The sequence below is a fragment of the Otolemur garnettii genome, unplaced genomic scaffold (genome assembly GCF_000181295.1).
Source record: "Otolemur garnettii isolate 467f Iridium unplaced genomic scaffold, OtoGar3 scaffold00031, whole genome shotgun sequence".
NCBI lineage: Eukaryota > Metazoa > Chordata > Mammalia > Primates > Galagidae > Otolemur > Otolemur garnettii.
This window is the reverse complement of record NW_003852426.1, coordinates 9,558,170-9,580,496: the sequence shown is the minus strand read 5'-3', so window position 1 is coordinate 9,580,496 and position 22,327 is coordinate 9,558,170. Positions and strand designations below refer to the sequence as shown.

Here is a 22,327-nt window from a genome sequence, read left to right as displayed (position 1 = left end):
AGCCAGAAGATGGAGAAGCAATTCTATGTTCAACTTCATTACCTATTTTTATATCCCTAATTGTTTTAAGAGACTCTCCAAGTAATTAAGAGCTTTCTGAGTAATTAGAGCTATTTTCTTGCTAATTCACTTATTCTTATTAAACCACTGTGTTATATTTGGAGGTCTAGATTGCTCTAATCTGGAAGAACTGTATTAGTCAGAGAAAAGAACTGAAAGACAATGATTAAAACCCACACCATTTTAAAAAGTCCTTTAAGAAAAGGTTAAAAGAGGTGAAATTGCATAATGGTTAAAGGAGAGACACTACGTTTATTACCCAAATGATTTAGACGAGTAATTTAATCTGTGGTCATCTCCAGCTCAGCACGTGGTATACAGAGATCATGCAGTAACTGTTACCACTACTATAAATACCTCGCAACAAAACGCAAGTCGGATCATTGCCTTGATTGAAAATTCTCAAATATTCTCCATCAAGCAAAAACCATACAGACACTCTTGTTTGGCCCACGCAACACTTTATTTTCTTTTAACATAGTGTTAACATTAAAAATCATGACATTTCACATGAAATTCCAGATGTCCAGCCTTTCTTCTAAAATGGTATCATCTTATAGGATGGGGCCTATGTGTTTGCTGAAGCTGACTGGCGTCTGTTGAATATATCATGATCCCCTCTGAGCCCAGGCCACTCACTTGCTCTTTTATTTGTCTTATATTTAATAAAAATTAAATTTAATATATTTTATAAAAATTAAATTTAATAAAAATTAAAGCAAAAGAAAATGCAAAACATAAGCTTCAATTAATTAACTAATAAGTGTTATTGTATGTCTTATAGTTCAATCCTTTTTACTGTTGAAAAGCAGTCCATCATATAGGAGGTCTGACAATTAAGTTCAAGAACTTGTAATAGAAAAAGTGCTACACAATAACTAAGAAAATGACATGAAGGCTATGTTAGCCACTTTGATGAAAATATTTCAAATTGTATATGAAAACACCACACTATACCCCATGATTGCATTAATGTACACAGTTATGATTTAATAAAAAAAAAAAAGAAAGAAAGAAAGAAAAAGTGCTACATACCTCATTGCTGAATACCACTACACCTCTGAAGTACTCCCCTTGGAGAGCTATGCACCAATGCTAGAGTCTAGTCCACCCTGAAAAGCAGTTTTGCAACTCTTTTTCTGAAATGGCCATCAGAGCTATCATATTACCCTTGATGTCCTGGAATGCCACCAAAATGTTGTCCTTTCAATATTTCCTTTATCTTTGAGTAAAGAAAAAAGTCATAGGAGAGTCGTGGTGAGTAGGGAGGGTACTCTAATTCTGTTATTTGTTTATAGCTAAACACTCCCTCATACACAGTGCTGTGTGAGCTGGTGCATTGTAGTGATGCAAGAGCCATGAGTTGTTGGTGAAAAGTTCAGATCATTTTCATCTTTCTCATGCAGTCTTTCCAGTACTTCTTGGTTAACTACTTATCCAGTTGGCACAAATTCATAATGAATAATCTCTCTGATAGCAAAAATGTTAACAACACTATTCAACTCTTTTTTATTTGGGCTGATGGAACTTTTTTGGTCATGAAGAATTGGCTGACTTCCACTGTGCACGTTTACATTTTGTTCCAGGGTCGTATTGGCACATCCAGTGATGACATGGCCCAAACACCATCTTGCCTCTCCAAAGGGTCTTGCCAAGCTTGGACTCTCCTTTGCTTTTGTTCATTGCTGAGCTCCTTCAGGAACTTTTTTTGCACACACCTTTCTCATGCCAAGATTTTCGGTTAAGATTTTCCTGTTTCTCATCAATGTTTACTTGTCTGCTATGCTTCTTACAGCCAGACAACAATTTTGACACATAATTCAAAAATTTTGCAATGGTTTTGTCAGTTCTGCTTGTTACTGGCTGCACCAACCTCTCTTCATCAGTGACTCTTTCTCTCCCCTCAGAAAAATATTTAATCCATTTGTACACTGCCATTTTCTTCATGGCATTACCCCCATAAACTTGGACAAATGTGTCACTAATCTCACTTTCACTCTTGCCAAGTTTAACAAGAAATTTAGTGTTTGTCACTCTGATTCAAGCTCCAACATTCTCCTGATGGCACACAAAAATACTCAACAACGAGCATCACCCAGCAAGACATCACATCAACACGACCATAGTTGTTAGACACTGATATACCAAGGTTATGAAACCTCACTGAGCTGTTTTTACAGTGCTGCCAACATAACTGCATAGTGACAAGTTTGCAAACTTAATTGTCAGACCTCATATATCTAATTGTTCCAGCATTGTTTGTTAAAAAGACTATTTGTTCCCCCGTTGAAATGACCTGATATCTTTGCAGAGAGTCAACTGACTAGAGATTTAAGAGTTAATTTATGAATTTTCTATTCTGACCCATTAATCTGTTTGTCCTTAGACCCACACCACACTATTTTAATAACTTGTAGCTATATAGTAAGTTTTATAATCAAATAGTATAAGTATAATCCCTAGCTTTGTTCTTTTTCAAAATTTTCTGGCTATTTTAGGTCCTTTTGAATTCCCCTATTCCCTATTTAAATTTTAGAATCAGCTTAATGTTTGCAAAAAAGCTTTCTGGAATTTTGATAGGAATTGTATTAAATTTATGGATCAATGTGGGGAGAACTGCCAACTTTTCCACGTTGGATCTTCCAGTCCATGAACATGATGTACCTTTCAGCAGTGCTTTTCAGTTCCCAGGGCATGGGTCTTGCACTTCTGTTACATTTGCTTCATTCTTTTTGATACTATTGCAAATACAACTGTTTTCTTAATTTCACTTTCACATTGTTCACTGCTACAATTTAGAAATATTATTGACTATTACTGACATAGTAAGCTTGTATCCTCAAGTCTTGTTGAATTCATTTATTAGTCATAAAGAGTTTCTTTGTGGGAGTAGATTCCTTAAGTTGTTTTTATAAACAAAATCATGTCATCTATGTCATCTTCTAATAAAGACAGTTTTATTTCTTTCTTTCCAATCTACATATCTTTGGTATTTTTTACTTATCTGATCCACTTTGTAAAACCTCCAGTGTAATGCTGAGTAGATGTGGTGAGAGCTGGCATTCTAACTCTTGTCTTGTTGCTGATCTTAGGGGAAAATAATTCAGTCTTTCACCATAATGATGACGTCAGCTTCACATTTGTCTTAGAGGCTTTTTATCAGGTTGAAGAAGTTCAATTCTATCCTAGACTGCTCAGCATGTTTATCATGTGAGGGTGTTGGATGTTGCCAAATGCTTTTTCTGTGTCTACTGAGATGATCATGAATTTAATATGGTGTATTTTCAGATGCTAAACCAACCTTGCTTTCTGGGATAAACCCCATTTCAGTACTATATATATTCCTTTTTATATACTGCTGGATTTAGTTTGCTAACATTTAGTTAAGGATACCAGCATAGTTGTTTAAATTTAATGGTTCTTTAAATATGTTTTTAAACACAGAGTGGCCATAAATAGGTACCTATTTAAATTGCACACAAACTTTATGGCCACCCTGTAGTCAAAATTAAATATATTTTCTTCTATGGTTTGAGGATTGTATGTCTTGAGACTACTTCCCTACCTTGATGTCATAAACATTTTGTGCTGTGTTTTGTCCCAAAAGTGTTATACAATAGGTAGAATAGTGTTACAGAATCTAGAACAGTAGTTGTGGCTACATTTAAGTTGTAAATGTGCCTTAAGTAAGATTTATGTTTCTTCAATATGGATAAAATTTCACAGCACCATTTATTACATAGTACATTTCCCAAGTGATTTGCAATTCCACACATATCATGTATCTAATTTTCATAGATATGCATGTTTATGCATCCTTTGTCCTATTCCATTGATACGTCATCTATTTTTAGACCATTAAAAGGTTGTGTTCCTTAGGCTGGCTTTGTAACATACCTTGCTAGGTGGAAGGACAGGGTCCCTGCCTTGCTTTTCTTCATCAATTTTTCTTGGCTATTTTTGGCTCTTTGTCTTTCCATATAATTTTTATAGATACATAATAATTATACACATCTGTGGGGTGTGTATTGATATTTTGATACATATAATGTACAATGATCAGATGGGATAATTTGTATATCCATCGTATCACATATTTATCATTTCTTTGTTCAATATCCTCCTTCTAGCTATTTAAAATTATGTATTATTGTTAACAGCAATCATATTGCAGCGGTATAGAATTTCATATAATTTTACAAACAAATATACAAAACAACCTGACAAATAACAGAAAATAATTCTGTTGTGATTTCTGTGGAATTGTATTAAATTTGCATATTCATTACTTATGACTGCTGTCTTCCATTATGTCATTCAGTAACAATCATTTTCTCCAAAGCTCCTATGCAAATAGGTTTTTACATCTATTTTTTAAGTACCTATGGTTTTGCAACTAGTGAAAAATCTATCTTTTTCTATTAATGTTACATCTAATTGAATTACTACTGATTGTAGAAATACTCTTTTGTTCTGTATGTTGGTCTTTTATACATAAACATTACTAAACTTATTACTTATAAAAGTTGTTTCTGGATTTCTTTGATTTTCTATGTATGTTCTTTAAACAAGGACAATCTTTTTTTTTTTTTTTTTTTGAGACAGAGTCTCACTATATCATCCTAGGTAGAGTGCCGTGGCATGACAGTTCACAGCAACCTCAAACTCCTGGACTAATGCAATTCTCTTGCCTCACCTCCCAAGTAGCTGGGACTACAGGTGCCTGCCACAATGCCTGTCATTGTTGTTTAGCTGGCCCGGGCTGGTTTCAAACCCCACCAGCCTTGGTGTATGTGGCTAGCACCCCATCCACTCAGCTATAGGCGCTGAGCCAAATAAGGACAATCTTATTCTTCCTCTCTAATTCTTACTCTCACTTTTTCATAAAGCAGACAGCCAGTAAAATATCAAATAAAAGTGATGATAGCAACCTCCCTTCTTTATTCTTCATTTTATTGGTAATGGAAAAAAATTTTTTTTCACTAATACCATTATTATCCTTCATATTCCTAGTTGGCTAAGAGGATGTACAGAGGTACGTACGTGAGTGAGGGAGATATACTTACAGAAGCATAAATAACACACATTGTTCAAAAAGAATGAAAAATATATAAAACATATATTAAAGAAGAAAAATGGATCCCAGTGTACTCACCTTTCGAGTTAAGAATAGAAAGTCCTCTCTGGGCCCATCACCAATGCCATTCCCCTCCCTTACTCCCAGAGGTAACCACTTATCCTGAATTTTCTTTGAAGATAAACCAAGGTGCTTATTTCTAAACAATATATTGCTTAATTTTTTTAAAACTGGGAAGCAAGCACAAATATAGCTGTGAAGGAAAGAACACTAACCATCTATATTAGATAAGGGCTCCTACAAGAAAAGAAATTGAACCGTCTCTGGATCTAAGTCTGGCTTCAGCTCTCCTACAAGTTTACAAAAGCCCACTGCGAGGAAGCCTCAGAGATAAGGGAGTCCTAGGAAATATAGGTCTCATCACATGAGGAGACATTGAGCGGGGCTGTGTTTCTAAGCCAAGTAATGAACGTGCAGGGAGAATATGGCCAGGACAATGGGCTAATCTGCATTTTCTTTTTTTTTTTTTCCTACTTGTGGCATACTGTAAGGTTTAATAAACAAGAGAGCTCCATAATACACCTGAAATTAAAAAAACACTGCATTACAGCTTTTACAGGCACAAAGTTCTTAAGAAGTTCAGTTAACCCTCGTCTTCAAGTGGGCCAGCTTGCAAACACGCAGCTCCCCACAAACGGCTCTTACTCACTACCTCGTTCTTAGGATAAAGTGTTTATACTTCGACTGGACAGTGGATGTTACAAAGACGGCGATCGTACATCACTATGCAGTGGAATGTTTTTCCTTCCTTCATAATTTCTTCAGTCTTTTTTTCAGTAGACAAAAATTTTTCTTCAAAGTTTGAATCTTCTAAGTACAGCTCACCACCTGGTAAAAGCTGCAGCGATCCGTCAGCAGTCAGCAGCGTGATGGGCGGCCATCTTGCCAGTCCTTCTAAGGCACGATCCAAACAGAATTTGTGCGAGTCAGACAGAGAGGCAAAGTTTTCAAGTCCTCTCAGTTCATAGAACTGGAGGGGTGCCAGCCAAATTTCTTTCGATATGAAACGTTCAGTTGCCTCCGATGGAGATAACCACGGGCAGCCGACCTGGCCGGGGTGGACCGGCGGCAGCTCGCGCAGGCAGCCCAGAAGAAGGTCTGTGGAAGCTGCGAGTGGCGCCGCGGGAGAAGAGCGTCAGCCCGTGCTCCAGTCGTGCAGCGCCAGACGTCGCGCGTGCAGGCCAGGTGCGCGCGCAGGCGCAGGAAGGGGCGCGGGTCGGCCAGGCCCGGGGCGGCGCGAGGGCGCGAGGGCGCAGCCGCAGCACGCTGGCTTCCGCCTTCTGTATTTTCTTACATCGCACTAGTCGCTCTCTATGCTTAGAACACAGTTGTCATTGTGTGATGACCCTTCATCATTCACCTGGGAATTCCCTTCTCCTCTGCCGTGTTTATTCCTGTTTCCACATCCTCTTTTTTTTTTCTTTTTTCCTAGCTTCACTTTCTTATTTTGGAAGAATACGACCTTCAGTAACTATGGAAAATGGTGCAGTGAGGGTGAATTTTAAAGACATTGCATGTTTGAAAATGTCTTTATTACACAGTCATACTTGGTTGACAGTTTGGCAGAGAATAGAATTCTTATTGCTGGGTTGTTGATAAATGCAAAGGTTCTTGCCCCTCGTGGTTTTTACTTTCACATTCAGCCTGCTATAGTAATAAAAAGACATGTGGAATGAACCAGGGACAGAAAAAACGTAATGACAAACATTGGACCAAAAGTTAAGAAAACTGGATTTTAATCCTCTTATCTGGATTCATTCCCAACTCTCATTATGTTTGTGACTGGAAAAATTGCTTCACCTCCCGGAAGAAAAGATGGAACTGGATTCGGATAACCCCAAAAGACACAATCCCTGATGCCAAAATCCCAAATGCTGACATCCCAAAAGTCTAAATTTAGAAAGCATGAAATCCCCAACATCTAAAATTCTAATAGTCAAATCTCCTTTTAAAATGTAAATTATCTTTCCAAAACTTTTCATTGGTTTTTCCAGAATTACATTTTGGGGATTTGGGTCGTTGGGGAATTTCAACATTTGAAATTACGGTGTTTAGACTTGTATATTTCAGGATTAGAATCAATACCAATGACGCCAACCTCTGAGCAAGACGCCAACCTCTGAGCAAGATGATCTGCAGCTGAGGCGTGGACCTTGGGCCATTCCTCCACAGGAGTTCCTTGTGGGAGGAGCCTGTGCCCTCAGTAGTCCTTGTTAATTACTCCCTTCACCTGTGTTGTTCTGGCTCAATAAAAGGCTGGTGTGGAGGTTGCCGGGGCTACCCGTAAAGTAAGGGCTAGCCCGCCTTCCACAAGCTTGTATTTCTAATCCACCTCTCACCTGGTTCCTTTCTGCACTAACTGAGACCAGGGCCATAGGAGCCCTACGGGTCACGACATCCAGCCATTCCTCACTGCCCAAGAGTCCATGTATACCTTTGCTTAAGCCACTTCTCCTTCCTTACAAAGGATATTCTCCTTCAGGCTCTGCCCACTGGGGAGGGAGTCTCCCTTCACTGTCCTTTAAGGCCACTCCTGAGTGGGCTGTAGCACAGTATTAGTCCAGTTTCAGCTGACGCGCACATATCAAGCCAAGTCATACAGACCAGGCCTGAAATTTTTCATCCTTCCTCCTTAGCTTGCTGTGGGAAACACTCATTAGACCACAGATGTAAGAAAGCAATGTTGGTGCAGCATAGAAAGGTGGCACAGGGGCCGGGGTCACCTGGTCAAGTACTTACATGGTGTCTATTTTCACATTTCCTGGATTAGCAGTGAAGGCAATATAGTTTTGGAGGAAGAGGGTTTGGCTTTCTATAAGGAAATGTCCAAAACTGTACATGAAGTTGTGAGTCACTATCATATTACATCTGTAACTACTTAAGGGACTAATTTATGGAGACTTTATATAAAAGGAACATATGATTCAGATCTTCTATGCATCATTTTCTACCAAACTAAGTTTATTCAACTGAATATAATGCTGAAAGTAAAAGCAGTGGTAGCTTATTCTAATTGTGTAACTTTTCAGATTATGATAAGAACTGTGATAAAAATCCTTTTCACCCATGCCAAAAACTAGGAAGAGATGTCTGCGTATCACATTTAAGAGGAAAAATAGAGAAGACCAGTTTTACTAATGCAAAAATGTGTCCAATAAACATATAAAAATAACTTATCAAAAACCAGTATGCTGTCAAACCCAGGAAGACACGGAAAGACCATCTAATCATTATGACTCTGAGACTCCACCCCTGAGGTTTAACGATCTTACTTTCTTCCCGCTTCAGTTTTCCTGAGCTTGTGTGGATCCCATCGGGACTGGCAATGGTAGACTTGATGCGACGGATCTGCTGTTGCCCCCAGTGGGCCACCCCTCTACTGACCTCCAGGGTTAGCTGGATCATACGGTTAATGGCTTGTTGAATATCATCCAGACTAGGAACCATCACCTGTGGGAAGAAGAAAGCAGAGTGATACTGCCAGTGTGTACAGCCTGCCCCTCTGATTCTTGCCCCCTTGCCCCGCTATGGGGAAAGCCTCAGCTGGCCCAGGGGGGCACTGCTGTGAGAAGGATCTCAGAGGAGGGCCGATGGCAAACTTTCTCTACCCCAAGGTTTTCCCATTCTATCGATTCCTGAGAGCAAAAAGTCAAACGAGGTGCCTGTCATCCTTTCCCATGCATGTTAGGGATCCACAGAGTAAAGCAACTGAAAAGGCTGTACCAGCAAGCTTCTGAGTTCCATTCTTTAAATGTGCCCAACAAGCTAAGAAGCCATCCTCCAGGAGGTGAGGCCATGGAAAGGTGGTGTGGGGCTGAGTCACAGGCTATTCCTGTCTGGCCTTATTCCTTTGGCCCAGCACAGAAGGCACCTCAGCCAGCCTGTGTGGCACCAAGTCCCAGATGCTAAAGAGCAGCTGGGGTAGTCGCAGAGGTAAGAGCCATGGGAAGACGTGGGGCTTCCTGATGCTGGGGACATAGGCTCCCCGTCTTTCTATCCTGCAATCCTTACTAGGCTGCTTTACAGTCATGTGTTTGGAGTAGGCATTTGGGCATCTAAGATGGTTTTAATTTAGATGATCTAATGTCTGAAGTTAGAAAAAGCAAGACAACTTGTAGATAATTGCTAAGTGATGGCAGAACAAATGCTTAACTGAACTTCTCCACCAGCCCTTTAACACGCTGTGAGCTATGCAGGAGTAACTTTTTAATAACAGATATAAATGACAATATTTTGATTTTTGTTATACCAAAAATAAAAAGGTGAGGGGAAGTGAAAGAATACATAGGAGCAAGACACCACTGTAAATGAAAGTTCAGTTCTAATACCATACTTAAAAACATTACCAAAATATGCATTTAACAATACTTACCACGTTGGGAATTGCGAGATGTACTTCGGTTTTTATAAAGGAAATAACATCTTCTGACCGCTTTCGTCCATAAGAGCTGTAATAAGATGGAATTACCTTAACCTAAAACTCCATAGTTTATTATGCTACAAGTTTCAGTCCCAAAAATAAAGATCATTTTTAAATACCAAATTATACAAAGAGAATATTACCTAAAATAGAAACATAACTGCAGAGAACTAAGAAAACGAATGATACAATTCTTAGAAGTAAGAGTCTCATATACATTTTCTAGTGTTTTAATGCTGCACTCTCTGTATAACTATTTAACAATGTTTACTAACCACATTCTTTGTTTCCTGCCCTTAACAGCTGCAGGATGAGATCACCAGCAAAAAGCATATACCTTCATATACATTTCTATATTTACTTTTCATAAGATTAAACAGGTTTCTGGTTAAAGCCTGCTTTTTAAAATAATGTCACTCAGACACAGAAGCACAGAGTGCAGACACACGAGTCCAGTCGAGGACATGCAGAGCTGCAGAGCAGTCTGGCTAGCTTAGTCTGCATTGACCTCCATCCCTACCCCAGACAAAATTATAATAACTGTAAACTTTTCATTCTCTTTTTCTCTGGGAATGTAAGAGATGCTATCATTGCTGAAAAACTACACTGCCTTTTACAAGTAAATACAATAAAAGTAGTAAGTAAAAGGAAGAAAGTAAAGGTACAAGCAGATGGGGAGGCGGGGAGGATCACAGGAGACATAAAGACATCACAGTTCAAAAGCAGAGATCTACTTTTAGCATTCAGAGCCAATGGTTCCCAGATAAAGCTATTATTGCAAGGAACTCTTTGAACTAAAAGCAAGCAAGCAAACAAAACCCTATAATTCATATTCTCCCTGTAAGATTCACAATGCAATAAGAAAATAAGAGTAGACCGTTTTACAAAGGGGACAGTTTGAGAACAAAAAGAATTTCATAAAGTATAAAAAATCTAAGTTCACAGAGGCAGCGCCCAGAGCACTAGAGCATGCAGTACCTTATTCACTTACTCAGCAAACTAGAGGACCAGTTACACAGGTATTCTCTAAAATTTCAGATGCAAATTACAAAGGGATTAGAAATTACTGAAGGAGAAGGTAAACTAAGTAGCATTTATGGAATGCTTAATGTATGCCATGTACCTTCCAAGCACTCTCCATGAAATACCACAATTCATCCTCACATGAACTCTGTGAGGCAGATCCTGTGATTGTGGATGAGGAAAGGTAGGGAGAGGTGAAGTAACTTCCAGAGCATCATTCAACTCAGCTATATCTTACTACATAAAATAGATCCAGCATGTGAATCCTACATAGATATGGTAAATTAAAGCATAGAATTCCTTTAAGCTTAAGGATGGACCTGTTTTTCTCATCTTGAAAAGATTTGCTGTGTGCCTGACAAGATTAACGGGGGAAAAAAGACCTACATCTAAACATATAATTTATGAGTTTCAAGGATAAAGGAGAAATTCTGTAAGCATCAAAACAAGCTGTTACTTAGAAAGACAAATTGAGTTAGCAGCAGAATGCTCATCTCAAAAAACACCCTTCAAGGCATTTTCAAAATCAGCCAAGGGAAGAGCATTTGTGGAGTATGAAAGAAAGGGGCTATGATCTGAGAAGACCAAACCAGCATCAGAGTGTGAGGACAGTGAGGCTTTGCAGCACTATCCTCACACGTGTGTCTTCAAAATTTACTTGAGTACTGCAGAACTGGTGAATCAGCGTGGCACGGTGAGTTCTGCTTCAAAAACACTTCTTCTTTCCAAACACATAGCAATCGTGAATGGGACATAAAGGATGTGAGATGCTCACCAAGAATTAGAAATGGACCAGCAGTTATACTGATCAATGGGCGTTTGAAGGAGGTAGATACGATCATTGCTCCTGGAGTAGAAGGGCCCATTGTAACTCAGATCTGAGGTCTTCTTTTCCCTCCTCCTATGAAGGAATTACGAGTGAAGAACCAGTATGAAAAGCATAAAGAAGTAGAAGCTTCAGGGGGTAAAGATTCTTGCAAAAGACTTGGAGAAAACATTGGCTGGTTTACCCCTCCTGGTGGCTTATAAAGAAGATGAAATCCCTGTTCTTAAAGATGAATTGATCCATGAATTAAAGCAGACACTAAATGCTATCAAATTAGAAGAAAAAGGAGTCTATGTCCAAGCATCTACACTGGGGTCTTTGGAAGCTCCACTTGAATTTTTGAAAACATCAGAGGTGTCCTATGCAGGAATTAACATTGGCCCAGTCCATAAAAAAGATGTTACGAAGGCTTCAGTGATGTTGGGACATGATCCTCAGTATGCAGTCATTTTGGCCTTTGATGTGAGAACTGAACGAGATGCACAGGAAATGGCTGATAGTTTAGGAGTTAGAATTTTTAGTGCAGAAATTATTTATCATTTATTTGATGCTTTCACGAAATATAAACAAGAATTCGAGAAACAGAAACAGGAAGAATTTAAGCACATAGCAGTATTTCCTTGCAAGGTAAAAATCCTCCCTCAGTACATTTTCAACTCTCGAGATCCGATTGGGATGGGAGTGACTGTAGAAGCAGGTCAAGTGAAACAGAGGACACCTATGTGTGTCCCAACAAAAACTTTGTCACAGACATTGGAATAGTAACGAGTATTGAAATAAATTATAAACAAGTAGATGCTGCAAAAAAAGGACAAGAAGTTTGTGTAAAATAGAACTTATTTATCCCTGGTGAATCCCCCAAAATGTTTGGAAGACATTTTGAAGCTACAGATATTCTTGTCGGTGATCAGCCGACAGTCCATCGATGCACTCAAAGACTGGTTCAGAGATGAAATGCAGAAGAGTGACTGGCAGCTTATTGTGGAGCTCAAGAAAGTATCTGAAATCATCTAATTTTTCCACCTGGAGTGGGAATTGGAATAAATACAGTACTACGTTGTAATAGCCCAACAAAAAAACAAGACAAAAAAAAATGGAACAGACGTATCTGGACACTGAAGGACTTAAGTATGGAAGGAAACAAATAGGTGTATAAAATGTTTTCCATGAGAAACCAAGAAACTTACACTGGTTTGACAGTGGTCAATTGCATGTCCCCACAGTTCCAAGGTGCCTGTTCACTCATCCCTCCTTTCCCCACTCTTCTCTACTCGGCTGCTGTTTTAAAGTTTGCCCTTCCCCAAATTTGGATTTTTATTACAGATCTAAACCCCTCAATTTTATACTGATTCAATCAGTACTGCAGTATTTGATTTGAAAAAAGAAAAAAAAAAGAAATGGACCAGCAACACAAGAACAGCCTGGCCAGGGTTCTGGGTCCAGAAAGAGACGATGACTGTGGGGTGGTTGGCTCTTGTGCGACACAGGACTGACAAGACCCCAGGCTGAATGGGACCTCATCTAGGCTCACAACCTGAAACCAGAAACTAAGAGAACACCCCTGACTTGTGCAGAGGCGAAACAGCCTGACAAGCTCTGGCAATCCACGGCCCATGCTATAGCTTTTCCAGAAGATGTGGCCCAAGGGTAAAAAGATGCAAATCCACAGCTTCCGTGATAAGCAACTAAGTCTAGCTGAACCGGCCTCCTTCCAGGATCTCTCCAGGGGGGCAGTAATGTGAATAAAAAAGATCTGGTTCTGCACTTGAGGCAAAAGTGAAATTCATAGATAGAGAAGGAGAGAAGGAGAAAGAAACACACGCAGACAGAATTAGAGCCTACACATTAAAATGTCCATAGACGTGAGTAAGTCTAAGGGTAAGAAAGAGTGCTAAAGAAATAAACAATTGAAATAGGAACTCACTTCAGATAAAAGTTAATGTATAAAAGTCTGACAAGCTCTAAAATAAGTATATTGAGAATGTTCAAAGAGATATGGGATGGCTATAGTTTCCAAAAAAATAAAGAAACTGTTAAACTAAAAAGGCAGAAATAATACAATACTTGGAGGATAGGAAAAAGTATTAAAATATTTAAGATGCAATAGATGACATAATTTTTAGAACAGATACAGAGACCTTCGCCTTTAAGGTAGTTCAGAAAAGCAAAAAAAAAAATGAAATAAAATATTATGACGAAGTAGTTAGAGGAGACAGGAAGGCTACACTGGGAGGCCCTAACATAGGAGATGACCACACACATCCAGTGTGCAGGACAGTTCCTGATTAATCCTGTCCCAGTACCTCCTCTGGATGGCATCCCTTCATGCATAAAGACGTCCTAGTTGGAAGAGTAAATTACACAGCCGCTCTATTCAACTTTCCATAGGAGTTCCAGAAGCAGACGATGAAGGAATGGCCACCAAGTGATAACTGCGGAGGAAATGGCTGAGATTTTTTTTCAGAATTAAAGGAAGCTATCAGCCCTCAAACAAAAAGTGCAGGATTAAATAAAGACACATATGCACAAGGTAAGAAAACTGCAGAAACATTAAGCCTAAAAAAGAATCTTCAGTTAGACTCGCTGCAGACTTCTACAGCAACCTAAGTCAGAAAAGTATGAAGAAAATACTGTCAAAGTGCTGAGAGACAATAAACTTTTAGATCCAGCCAAACTGTCATCAAAGTAAGGGCAAAACATTTTCAGACATACAAAGCAAAATACGTACAAGAGCATTTGCCCCCCACAAATCCTCACTAAGGAATGAGTGGGGTGCAAAAACTACAAGTGAACCTGGAGATTTTAATTAAATATGGCAGTAATATCTTTTTATAAATTTTTAAGAAAGAAGTAAAACTAAAACATCAAACAGCAATAAGATAGGTTCATTGAATAAAGTCTACCAAGGCCCTTGGAGTCAGAAATAAGGCTGAAAACTGCACAACTATAGACAATACATTTTTAAAAAATGGGACAAAATATATGCATTCTAAATTTAAGTGTAATCACCTAAAGAACTAAAGTACAGAAAAGAGAATAAAAAGTAAAAATTATCTATCCCAAAGACAACAGTGATAATAAAATGAATCTAACAAAAATGTAAGGATTATACAACTTCACTGAGAGATATTAACGACTTATATCCATAAGGAGGTAATACATAAATTGAATGGAAGACTCAATATTAATAAGAATGCTAATTCTCTCCAAATCGATCTATGGATTCGTTGCTACCTAAACCTCCTCACCTACAAAAAATAAGTTGATTTTTCAAAACCTTTTGCTTGGTCAACTAATTAACTGTATAGAAGAAAATATATGGGTCTCCTACCTCACATTAAGCATAAAAACCAATACCATGTAAATTAAATCCCTATATGTCAAAGTCAAAACTATAAAGCTTTCAGAAGGCATTAAACTAGAAAAGGGTTGATTTCTTCAAAATAACAAAAAAAGCACCAATCACTAAGAAAATAAATTTGAATATTCTTAAAACTCAGCAGAGAAAAATAAAAAATTAATAAAGAAAGTGAAAAGATAAGGCAAAATTGAGAAAACCTATTTGCTATTTTTGTCAACAAAGTGAGATATTAAGAATATTTATGAATTAATCCGATTCAGTAGAAAAACAGGCCAAAGGGGAAAAAACACAAACTTTAAGGAAGAGAAAGACAAATGGACCATAAATACATGAAAATATATGTAGCCTCAATAAAAAAAAGAAAGAAAAAGATAATTCCATATGGAAGGAAGAAATGAAAAGCAAAAATAATAATTATATATATATATACACAGAGAGAGAGAGAGAGAGAAAGATAGATATAGATATATATGTTGCTTTATCAATACCTAGGAGAATTACAGGAGAATTAGAATTTAAATCTTAATGAGATGCCATTTCATACTCCTTATTTTGGCATGAATTTTTTTATTGTTTCCTTTTTTTTTCTTGAGACAAAGTCTCATTTTGTCACTCTCAGTAGAGTGCCATTGCATCATAATAACCCACACCAATCTCAAACTCCTGAGCTCAAGTGATCCTCTTGCCTCAGCCTCCCAAGTATCTGGGACTACAGGTGCCTTGCCACAACGCCCAGCTATTTTTTACAGATAGGGTCTCACGCTTGCTCAGGCTGGTCTAGAACTCCTGAGCTCAAGCAATCCACCCACCTCAGCCTCCCAAAATACTAGGATTACAGGCGGGAGCCACCACACCTGGCAGCAAGAATGTTTTAACTGTGTAATACTGATTGCAAGGATAAGAAGGCATGGGCACTCTCAAACAAGGCCCCTCCTGGTAAAATGAGGCATGCCCCCACCATAGGACCTAGCAAATCACTCTTAGCAGGTACAGTAGGAGACAGGTACAAGAATGCTCGCAGAAACTTTATTCTTTATAGCCTAAACTGTGGGGGGAACCAAATAACCATCACTAATAGAATGGATAAACAGATTGAGTATATTCCAACTATACAGATGTGAAAATAAACTATTACCCATAGATGAATCTCAAAACAATACTGAGCACAGTTCAAATGCAGGCAAAATTAAATGATGCATTGACTTGGGATACAAAACTGTAAGGAAAACTAAGACAATGATAAACATCAAGTTCAAGATGGTGATTACCTTTAGATGAGACAGGAAAGGACCAGTGAGAACACTGGTGTAGTCTTCTTTATCTCAGGCAGGGTGCTAAGAACATGGTTCTTCATCTGATCATGGGTCTTGCAGTATTTTAACACAAATATTTCATACAGTCTTTTAATGAATGCTCTATTTTTAATTTTATAATTTTAAAAATTAATAAATCAATGAAATACAAGGTGCTACACATACTACAATCGTATCATGATAGGTAGCATTACCAGACACATTTAGCATATCTTCAACTTGCCTTGTAACAAATATTCTTCTTTTCATTGTGTCCAAAGATAACCGTGTAGCTTTTTGAAGACTGTCCAGTAATTGATGAGAGAAAAAAGCATAGACCTCTTTACATTCCTGTAATAATAAATCATATTAAATCACTTTTTAGAAAACTCTGACATCCCCAAAGCAATGATATAATATTAAAAGTAACATGTAAAACATGAAAAATAAATGATGCAATTTCAGTGATACTGTAGAAATAAACTCAACCCTAAGTTACTCGTCTGATTTTTTCGACAAATATAAGTGTATGAAAATGTGCTTGCTGAAACACTCTAGCAAACGAGAAAACCTCAAAAGCCAAAATACAAAAACAGAGTATTCAAAATAATAATCCTGGTTTGCACAACTCAATAAACCACCCAACAAAAGGGAAGGACTTTGTAAGTGTGGTGCATTTCTCAATGCTGAAGGGAGTGGCCACAAGAGGATGACTCAGCTCCATCCTCAAGAAGCTCAGTTTGATGGACACGTGTATTATAAAATATACAGTACCCAAATTTATAGGACGAAACTTTGACTCTCTCCACACCCTCCTTCCCTTGGGAGAATAAGCCAAGCTTTTGGTCAGAGCACAGGCTAGGTATTGAGCCAGACAGTCAGGGACTTGGCCCACGTCTTGCTTGCACAGTGAGTCACACATGTGGGGCCAGGCTCCGACTATACTGTTTGCTTGTTGCTCCAGAGCCCTGCCCCTCGGACAATGGTGCGGGGGTGGGGGGGGGGGTTGTGAGAGGCAGGTTGAGTAAGAAGAGAGCTGAATCACAATAGGGGGAGATAGCTATATAAATTATAATCAACAGAATCACATTAAAAGGTGGTGATATTAAGGAAAATTGTAAAGACTTCTATATTTTGCCTGATCCTACAGCATAAAATTGAAAATTATATTTTTGGGATTTTGTTACAAATTAGACACAGATTGGTTATAAAACTGACTGCAAGAAGCACCATTTGGGGTTATCTCTAATCCTAGGAGTCATAACTCTTTGAGTTGGGTGAAGTTGTTCCACAATAAATACCTTTTTAAACTCATCTTCTTTATCATTTGTATCCTCATTCCCAATGTTAGCATCATAGTCAGTTTCACCGTCTTCTGTTTCACTTCCAAAAGCAACATGTTTCCGCTGTTCTGTAGACAAAAGACAAAACAAAAATATGAGATTTGCTTTTTCTGAGCAAATTATTCTCCATGGCCAAATCTTCTTAGGAAGCTCCTTTGTGAAAAGCCCTTACTTTAAAAACTTTAAAAGAAAAAAAATGTTTGTGCATTTTTTTTCTATAGGAGTCATCCTTGAATTGAATTTAAACCACCTATCTTAAAATAATCATCATTCTACTAAGAAATATGCTCTGCAAGTCTGGAGGCTCATGCGTCCTAGCACTCTAAGAGGCTGAGGCAGGATTGCTTGAGCTCAGAAGACCAGGCTGAGCAAGAGTGAGACCCTGTCTCTACTAAAAATAAAAAAGATAACAGCTGAACATGGAGAGGAACACCTGTAGTCCCAGCTACTCAGGAGGCTGAGGCAAGAGAATTGATTGAGCAAACGAGTTTGAGGTTGCTGTGAGCTATGATGATGCCAAAACATTCTGCCCAGGGCAATAGACTGAGGTTCTATCACAAAATGAAAAAAAAAAAAAAGAAAGAAATATGCTCAGTAAATATTCGTAAATATTCATATACTCTGTTTCAGTATCTAGAATTAAGAAAAAAGTTGAGTTCTATCTATTACTTTCTAAAATGTGTGCTTTGGAGTTTTCTAACAATTAGATGATGTCTTTTACTAGTTAAACTCTTGTACTAAAACTCAATGAAAAACTCAAGGAGGGAAGAGACACGGTGTACACACTCACGTGAGGCCCAGAGTTTCTCATCCTTAGCACTACTGACATTTGGGGCTGGAAGATTCTTTATCGCTGGGGGCTGTCCTACAGGACAATCAGCAGCGTCCCTGGCCCTGATCCACTATAAGCTGGGAGTAAACTCTGACACTGTGACAACGAAAAACGTCTCCAGACATTGCCATATGTGTCCTGGAAGAAATCCCTCCCATACCCTCATGGAGAACCACTACTCTAAGCACAGATTTCTCTCTTTCTCTCCTTCTCCATTCCCTTTTTAAAAATGGGATCTCTACTTGACTGGAGTGTTCTCCTCTCACTCAAAAAGCCAACTTCCCACAGATTCCCTAGTTCAAGTATGTTGGTCATTAGCTAATTAGCCTCATCCCTGTTAGGCAGAGCTATCTCTTGCAGCTCCTTCAAAACTCCGGTGCCACATTCTGTGTTTGCAACACTCCCTTGTGCAGTCAGTGGCTGGCCTTACACGAAACCAGCCTCACACTGCTCCCCTGAGCAGGGGATGGTGGGGCTAGCAGGTATTTGGGCAAACAGGGACCATGATCGACAGACACATCCTCTTACTATACTAAAAAGTAAACCCTCCAACCACAAACTTCTACCTAATCAGTTCTTATTTACACCTTGAAAAAAAAACCTTAAAATGAAATAAGTCTCTTCAAATTTATCTAAAGATTCAAAATATCTAGGACAGGACAATCGAAGCAAAACTAAAACCCTGATGTTCTTAAACCACAATCTAGGGGGCAGGAAGCAAAATGCTGGGAAAATCTTCCTACTGGGAATATTTTCTTAAAATTTCCAGTCCCTGATAAAGAGGTTTCAAATGTAATAGCTTGGGCTTATTAATAAGTATTTACTGAAATTATTAGAATGTACTGGGAGAACAGGCAATCCCACAGGGTCAAATTTTTTTAACCACTTCCAATAACACAGGCACCTTGTGACAAACGGTTGCCCGAACAGACCCGTAAAGCAAGGAAGTTTCTCATATTCCCAAACAAACTCAATGAGGATGATGAAAGTTTGAGAAGACTCAAAAGTTGCAGTTAAGATATAGAGCCTTTTAGATCATTCTTTAACTGGAAGTAGGAAGCCGGATGGTGGGGAGTACATGCTATGGCGTGATCTTTCCTTCCCTGGCAGTACAGTCTTCAACTAGCCACCATTTAGCTCTACCCAGAGTCCCTGAAACAGTCCTAAGTGGTAATGCCTAGCTCATTCTATACAGAAAATACTCTGGGCAGGGGGATGTCTTAAAATGCAGTCTTAGCTGGGCGAGGTAGCTCACACCTATAATTCCAGCACTCTATGGGGCCAAGGCAGGAGGATTTCTTGAGCTCAGGAGTCAAGATCAGCCTGAGCAAGAACAAGATCCCATCTCTACTAAAAATAGAAAAATTAGCTAGGCATGGCGGCACATGCCTATAGTCCCAGCTATGCAGGAGGCTGAAGCAAGAGGATCACTGGAGCCCAGGAGTTTGAGGTTGCTGTGAGCTATGATGATGCAACTGCACTCTACCCAGGGCAACAGAGTAAGACTGTCTCAAAAAAAAAAAAAAAATCTAATCCCTGTTAGGCAGAGCTATCAAATTAAGTTTTCCAGATTAAAGAAAATTGTAAAATTTATTTTTGTCTGGCTCATTTTTCTCCAAAAAAAAAAAAAAGTAAAATAAATCCAATGATCAAAAAGACTTAATTAGAATTGTGTATAAAATAATAATAACAACACAACAGGCCTGAGAGTAATATCCATAAGACAGGCCTGTTGGCAAGATAGCTCTTGACTGGGAATTTGGACTTCAGAAGGGCTCCCGCCATTCCTTAACTGACAAAAAGAGCTCTCTGGGCTTGAAGTATCTGTAAAAACAATCGTTTCTGCTGAACCCCTGCTTTCCTTCTGGAATTCAGTATCTGGTAAGCAGAGGTGCCTACCGGAGGACACATTTGTGGACCCTGTAATTCAAACATTATAACCATTGAAATTACCTGGTCCCTGTTTTCCTGATTTGCCAGTGTACTTGACTTCATAAATTTGTTCAAATATTAATATAAGTTCTTTGACAGCTTCTTCCACATGCTTACTTTTATGGTTTAGAATATCAGCCCATTCTTTTGTATATGTCTAGTAAATAAAGAAACAACAATTCATTTCCAGATACTTAAAAACACTGTGAAAATTATTATTAACATGACTTGAATTTATAAAACTATCATTAACTTCACTTGGAATAAAAACAAGAGATAGTTGCCAATGGCACAATGTTTCAGATCCAAAACTGTCAGTGGCTAAAAGTACAGCTGCTAAGGCCCAAGCAAAGAATAGGAGAGAGAAGAAAAACCCCAAGTCTTTGGCCTGTCTCTGACTCAATCACACACAGAGCGCTGCCTTCACATTCACATGGATGGGGGAAAAGGCTGAAGGAGCAGAGAGAAGATGGTGTCCAGGTTGAAAATGAGACATGGTTTTTAAAAAGGACAATCCAAAGTGTTACTTTGAAAGTTAAATGAGATAGGTTTTTTGGAGCATGGTATTATATGCTAGGCACCAATTTAAGAGCTTTGCTTGCATTATAATAACTCATTTAATTAAACAACAAACTCTTGAGATAGGTAATGTCATTGTCCCCATTGTACAGAGGAGAAAACTGAGGCTCAGAAGAAAAAAGAAATTTTCCCCAAGTCACGTAGTAGCTGGGAAGAATCAAGATTTGAAACCAGTTTTATCTTTCTAAAAGCCTGTATTTTGTCTTTCTGAAGAACAGTCAGCAACTGAGAAACAAAGTCAGAAAAGATGACTGGTTTATAAAATTGAATAAGTCCTTTAGCATGCAACCATGTATTTTAGGAAAGAGAAAATCAAACAAGAGCACATCTGGCTTCAAGAATATGGCTACAGAGTATCCCAAGTCTGTGCATGCAACTTCTCTCCTGACAAGCCATGGGGGGCCCATATTCCTCATGTTCTGTCCCTGTCTTCTTTTCTTGACTTCTAATCTATATCTGAACCCATCCTCATCTTTTTTTTTATTTTATTATTATTATTATTATTTTTTGGCTAGGGCTGGGTTTGAACTTGCCACCTCCAGCATATGGGGCCGGCACCCTATTCCTTTGAGCGACAGGTGCTGCCCCATTCTCATCTTTTTCCAATCTCAAATGATGTTTTTGCTCCTACCCAAAGACATTCTCTAATCCAATCTACCCCACCAAGTCTTCTGACTTTGCTTCATTATTCATTCACTTTGCCCTTTATAATTTATGTAATACAGTGCTAAGCTTTAGAACCGCAATAGTGGCTGGGAGTCACTGAAGTATAGCAGAGAAAATCAGTGGTAAACAAATAGAGCACTCCAGTGGACATGGCAGATTGGACACATGTGTTTATACACACCCCTGCTTTTGAAAGCCCCCAGACCAGACACTGCTAGTTAGACTTGGCTGATTGAACACACATGTTGATCTTGGCACTCGCCTGGTATCTCCAGAAACCTCAACAAAATAACAGATAGTAACCTTTTAAAAAGAACATATGCACCAGAACAAATGGGAGAATGCCATGTAAATTCTTCCACATGTTTCCAAGGCTAGATAACAGAAAGTTAATGGGATTCAACAACTGGTTATGGGACAACTGAATATCCACTCACAAAAGAATGAGATTGGACCCTTTCCTTACATAGTACAAAGAAATTAACTCAAAATGGATCATAGACTCAAATTTAAGAGCTAAAACTAAAAAATCCTGGAAGAAACATAGGCATAAATCTTCATGACTTTGGATTAAGCCAAGTTTTCTTAAATATGATACTGAAATCAGAGTCATAAGAGAAAAAGTTGATAAACAGGATTTCATCAAAATTAAAGACTTCTGCACTTTAAAGAACACCATCAAAAAAGGTCCAAGGCAACCCATAAAATAGGAGAAAATTTTTGTAAACCATATAACTGATTAGGGAATAGTATCTTTTTTCTTTTTCTTTTTTTTTTTTTTTTTGCAGTTTTTGGCCGGGGCTGGTTTTGAACCCACCACCTCCAGCATATGGGGCCAGCGCCCTACTCCTTTGAG

General features: G+C 38.5%; 1 protein-coding gene across 1 annotated transcript in view; it reads right to left on the bottom strand.

Annotated features, from left to right (window-relative positions):
• DNAH8 (dynein axonemal heavy chain 8) overlaps nt 1-22,327 on the bottom strand; it is a 294,583-nt gene that overhangs the window by 196,797 nt on the left and 75,459 nt on the right. The window contains exons 21-25 of the mRNA XM_003789318.3: nt 20,248-20,383; nt 17,421-17,530; nt 16,364-16,470; nt 9,570-9,645; nt 8,470-8,647 (exon numbers count right to left, since the gene is read on the bottom strand). Coding sequence (XP_003789366.3) covers nt 8,470-8,647; nt 9,570-9,645; nt 16,364-16,470; nt 17,421-17,530; nt 20,248-20,383 — 607 coding nt within the window. The remainder of the gene's footprint in view (nt 1-8,469; nt 8,648-9,569; nt 9,646-16,363; nt 16,471-17,420; nt 17,531-20,247; nt 20,384-22,327) is intronic.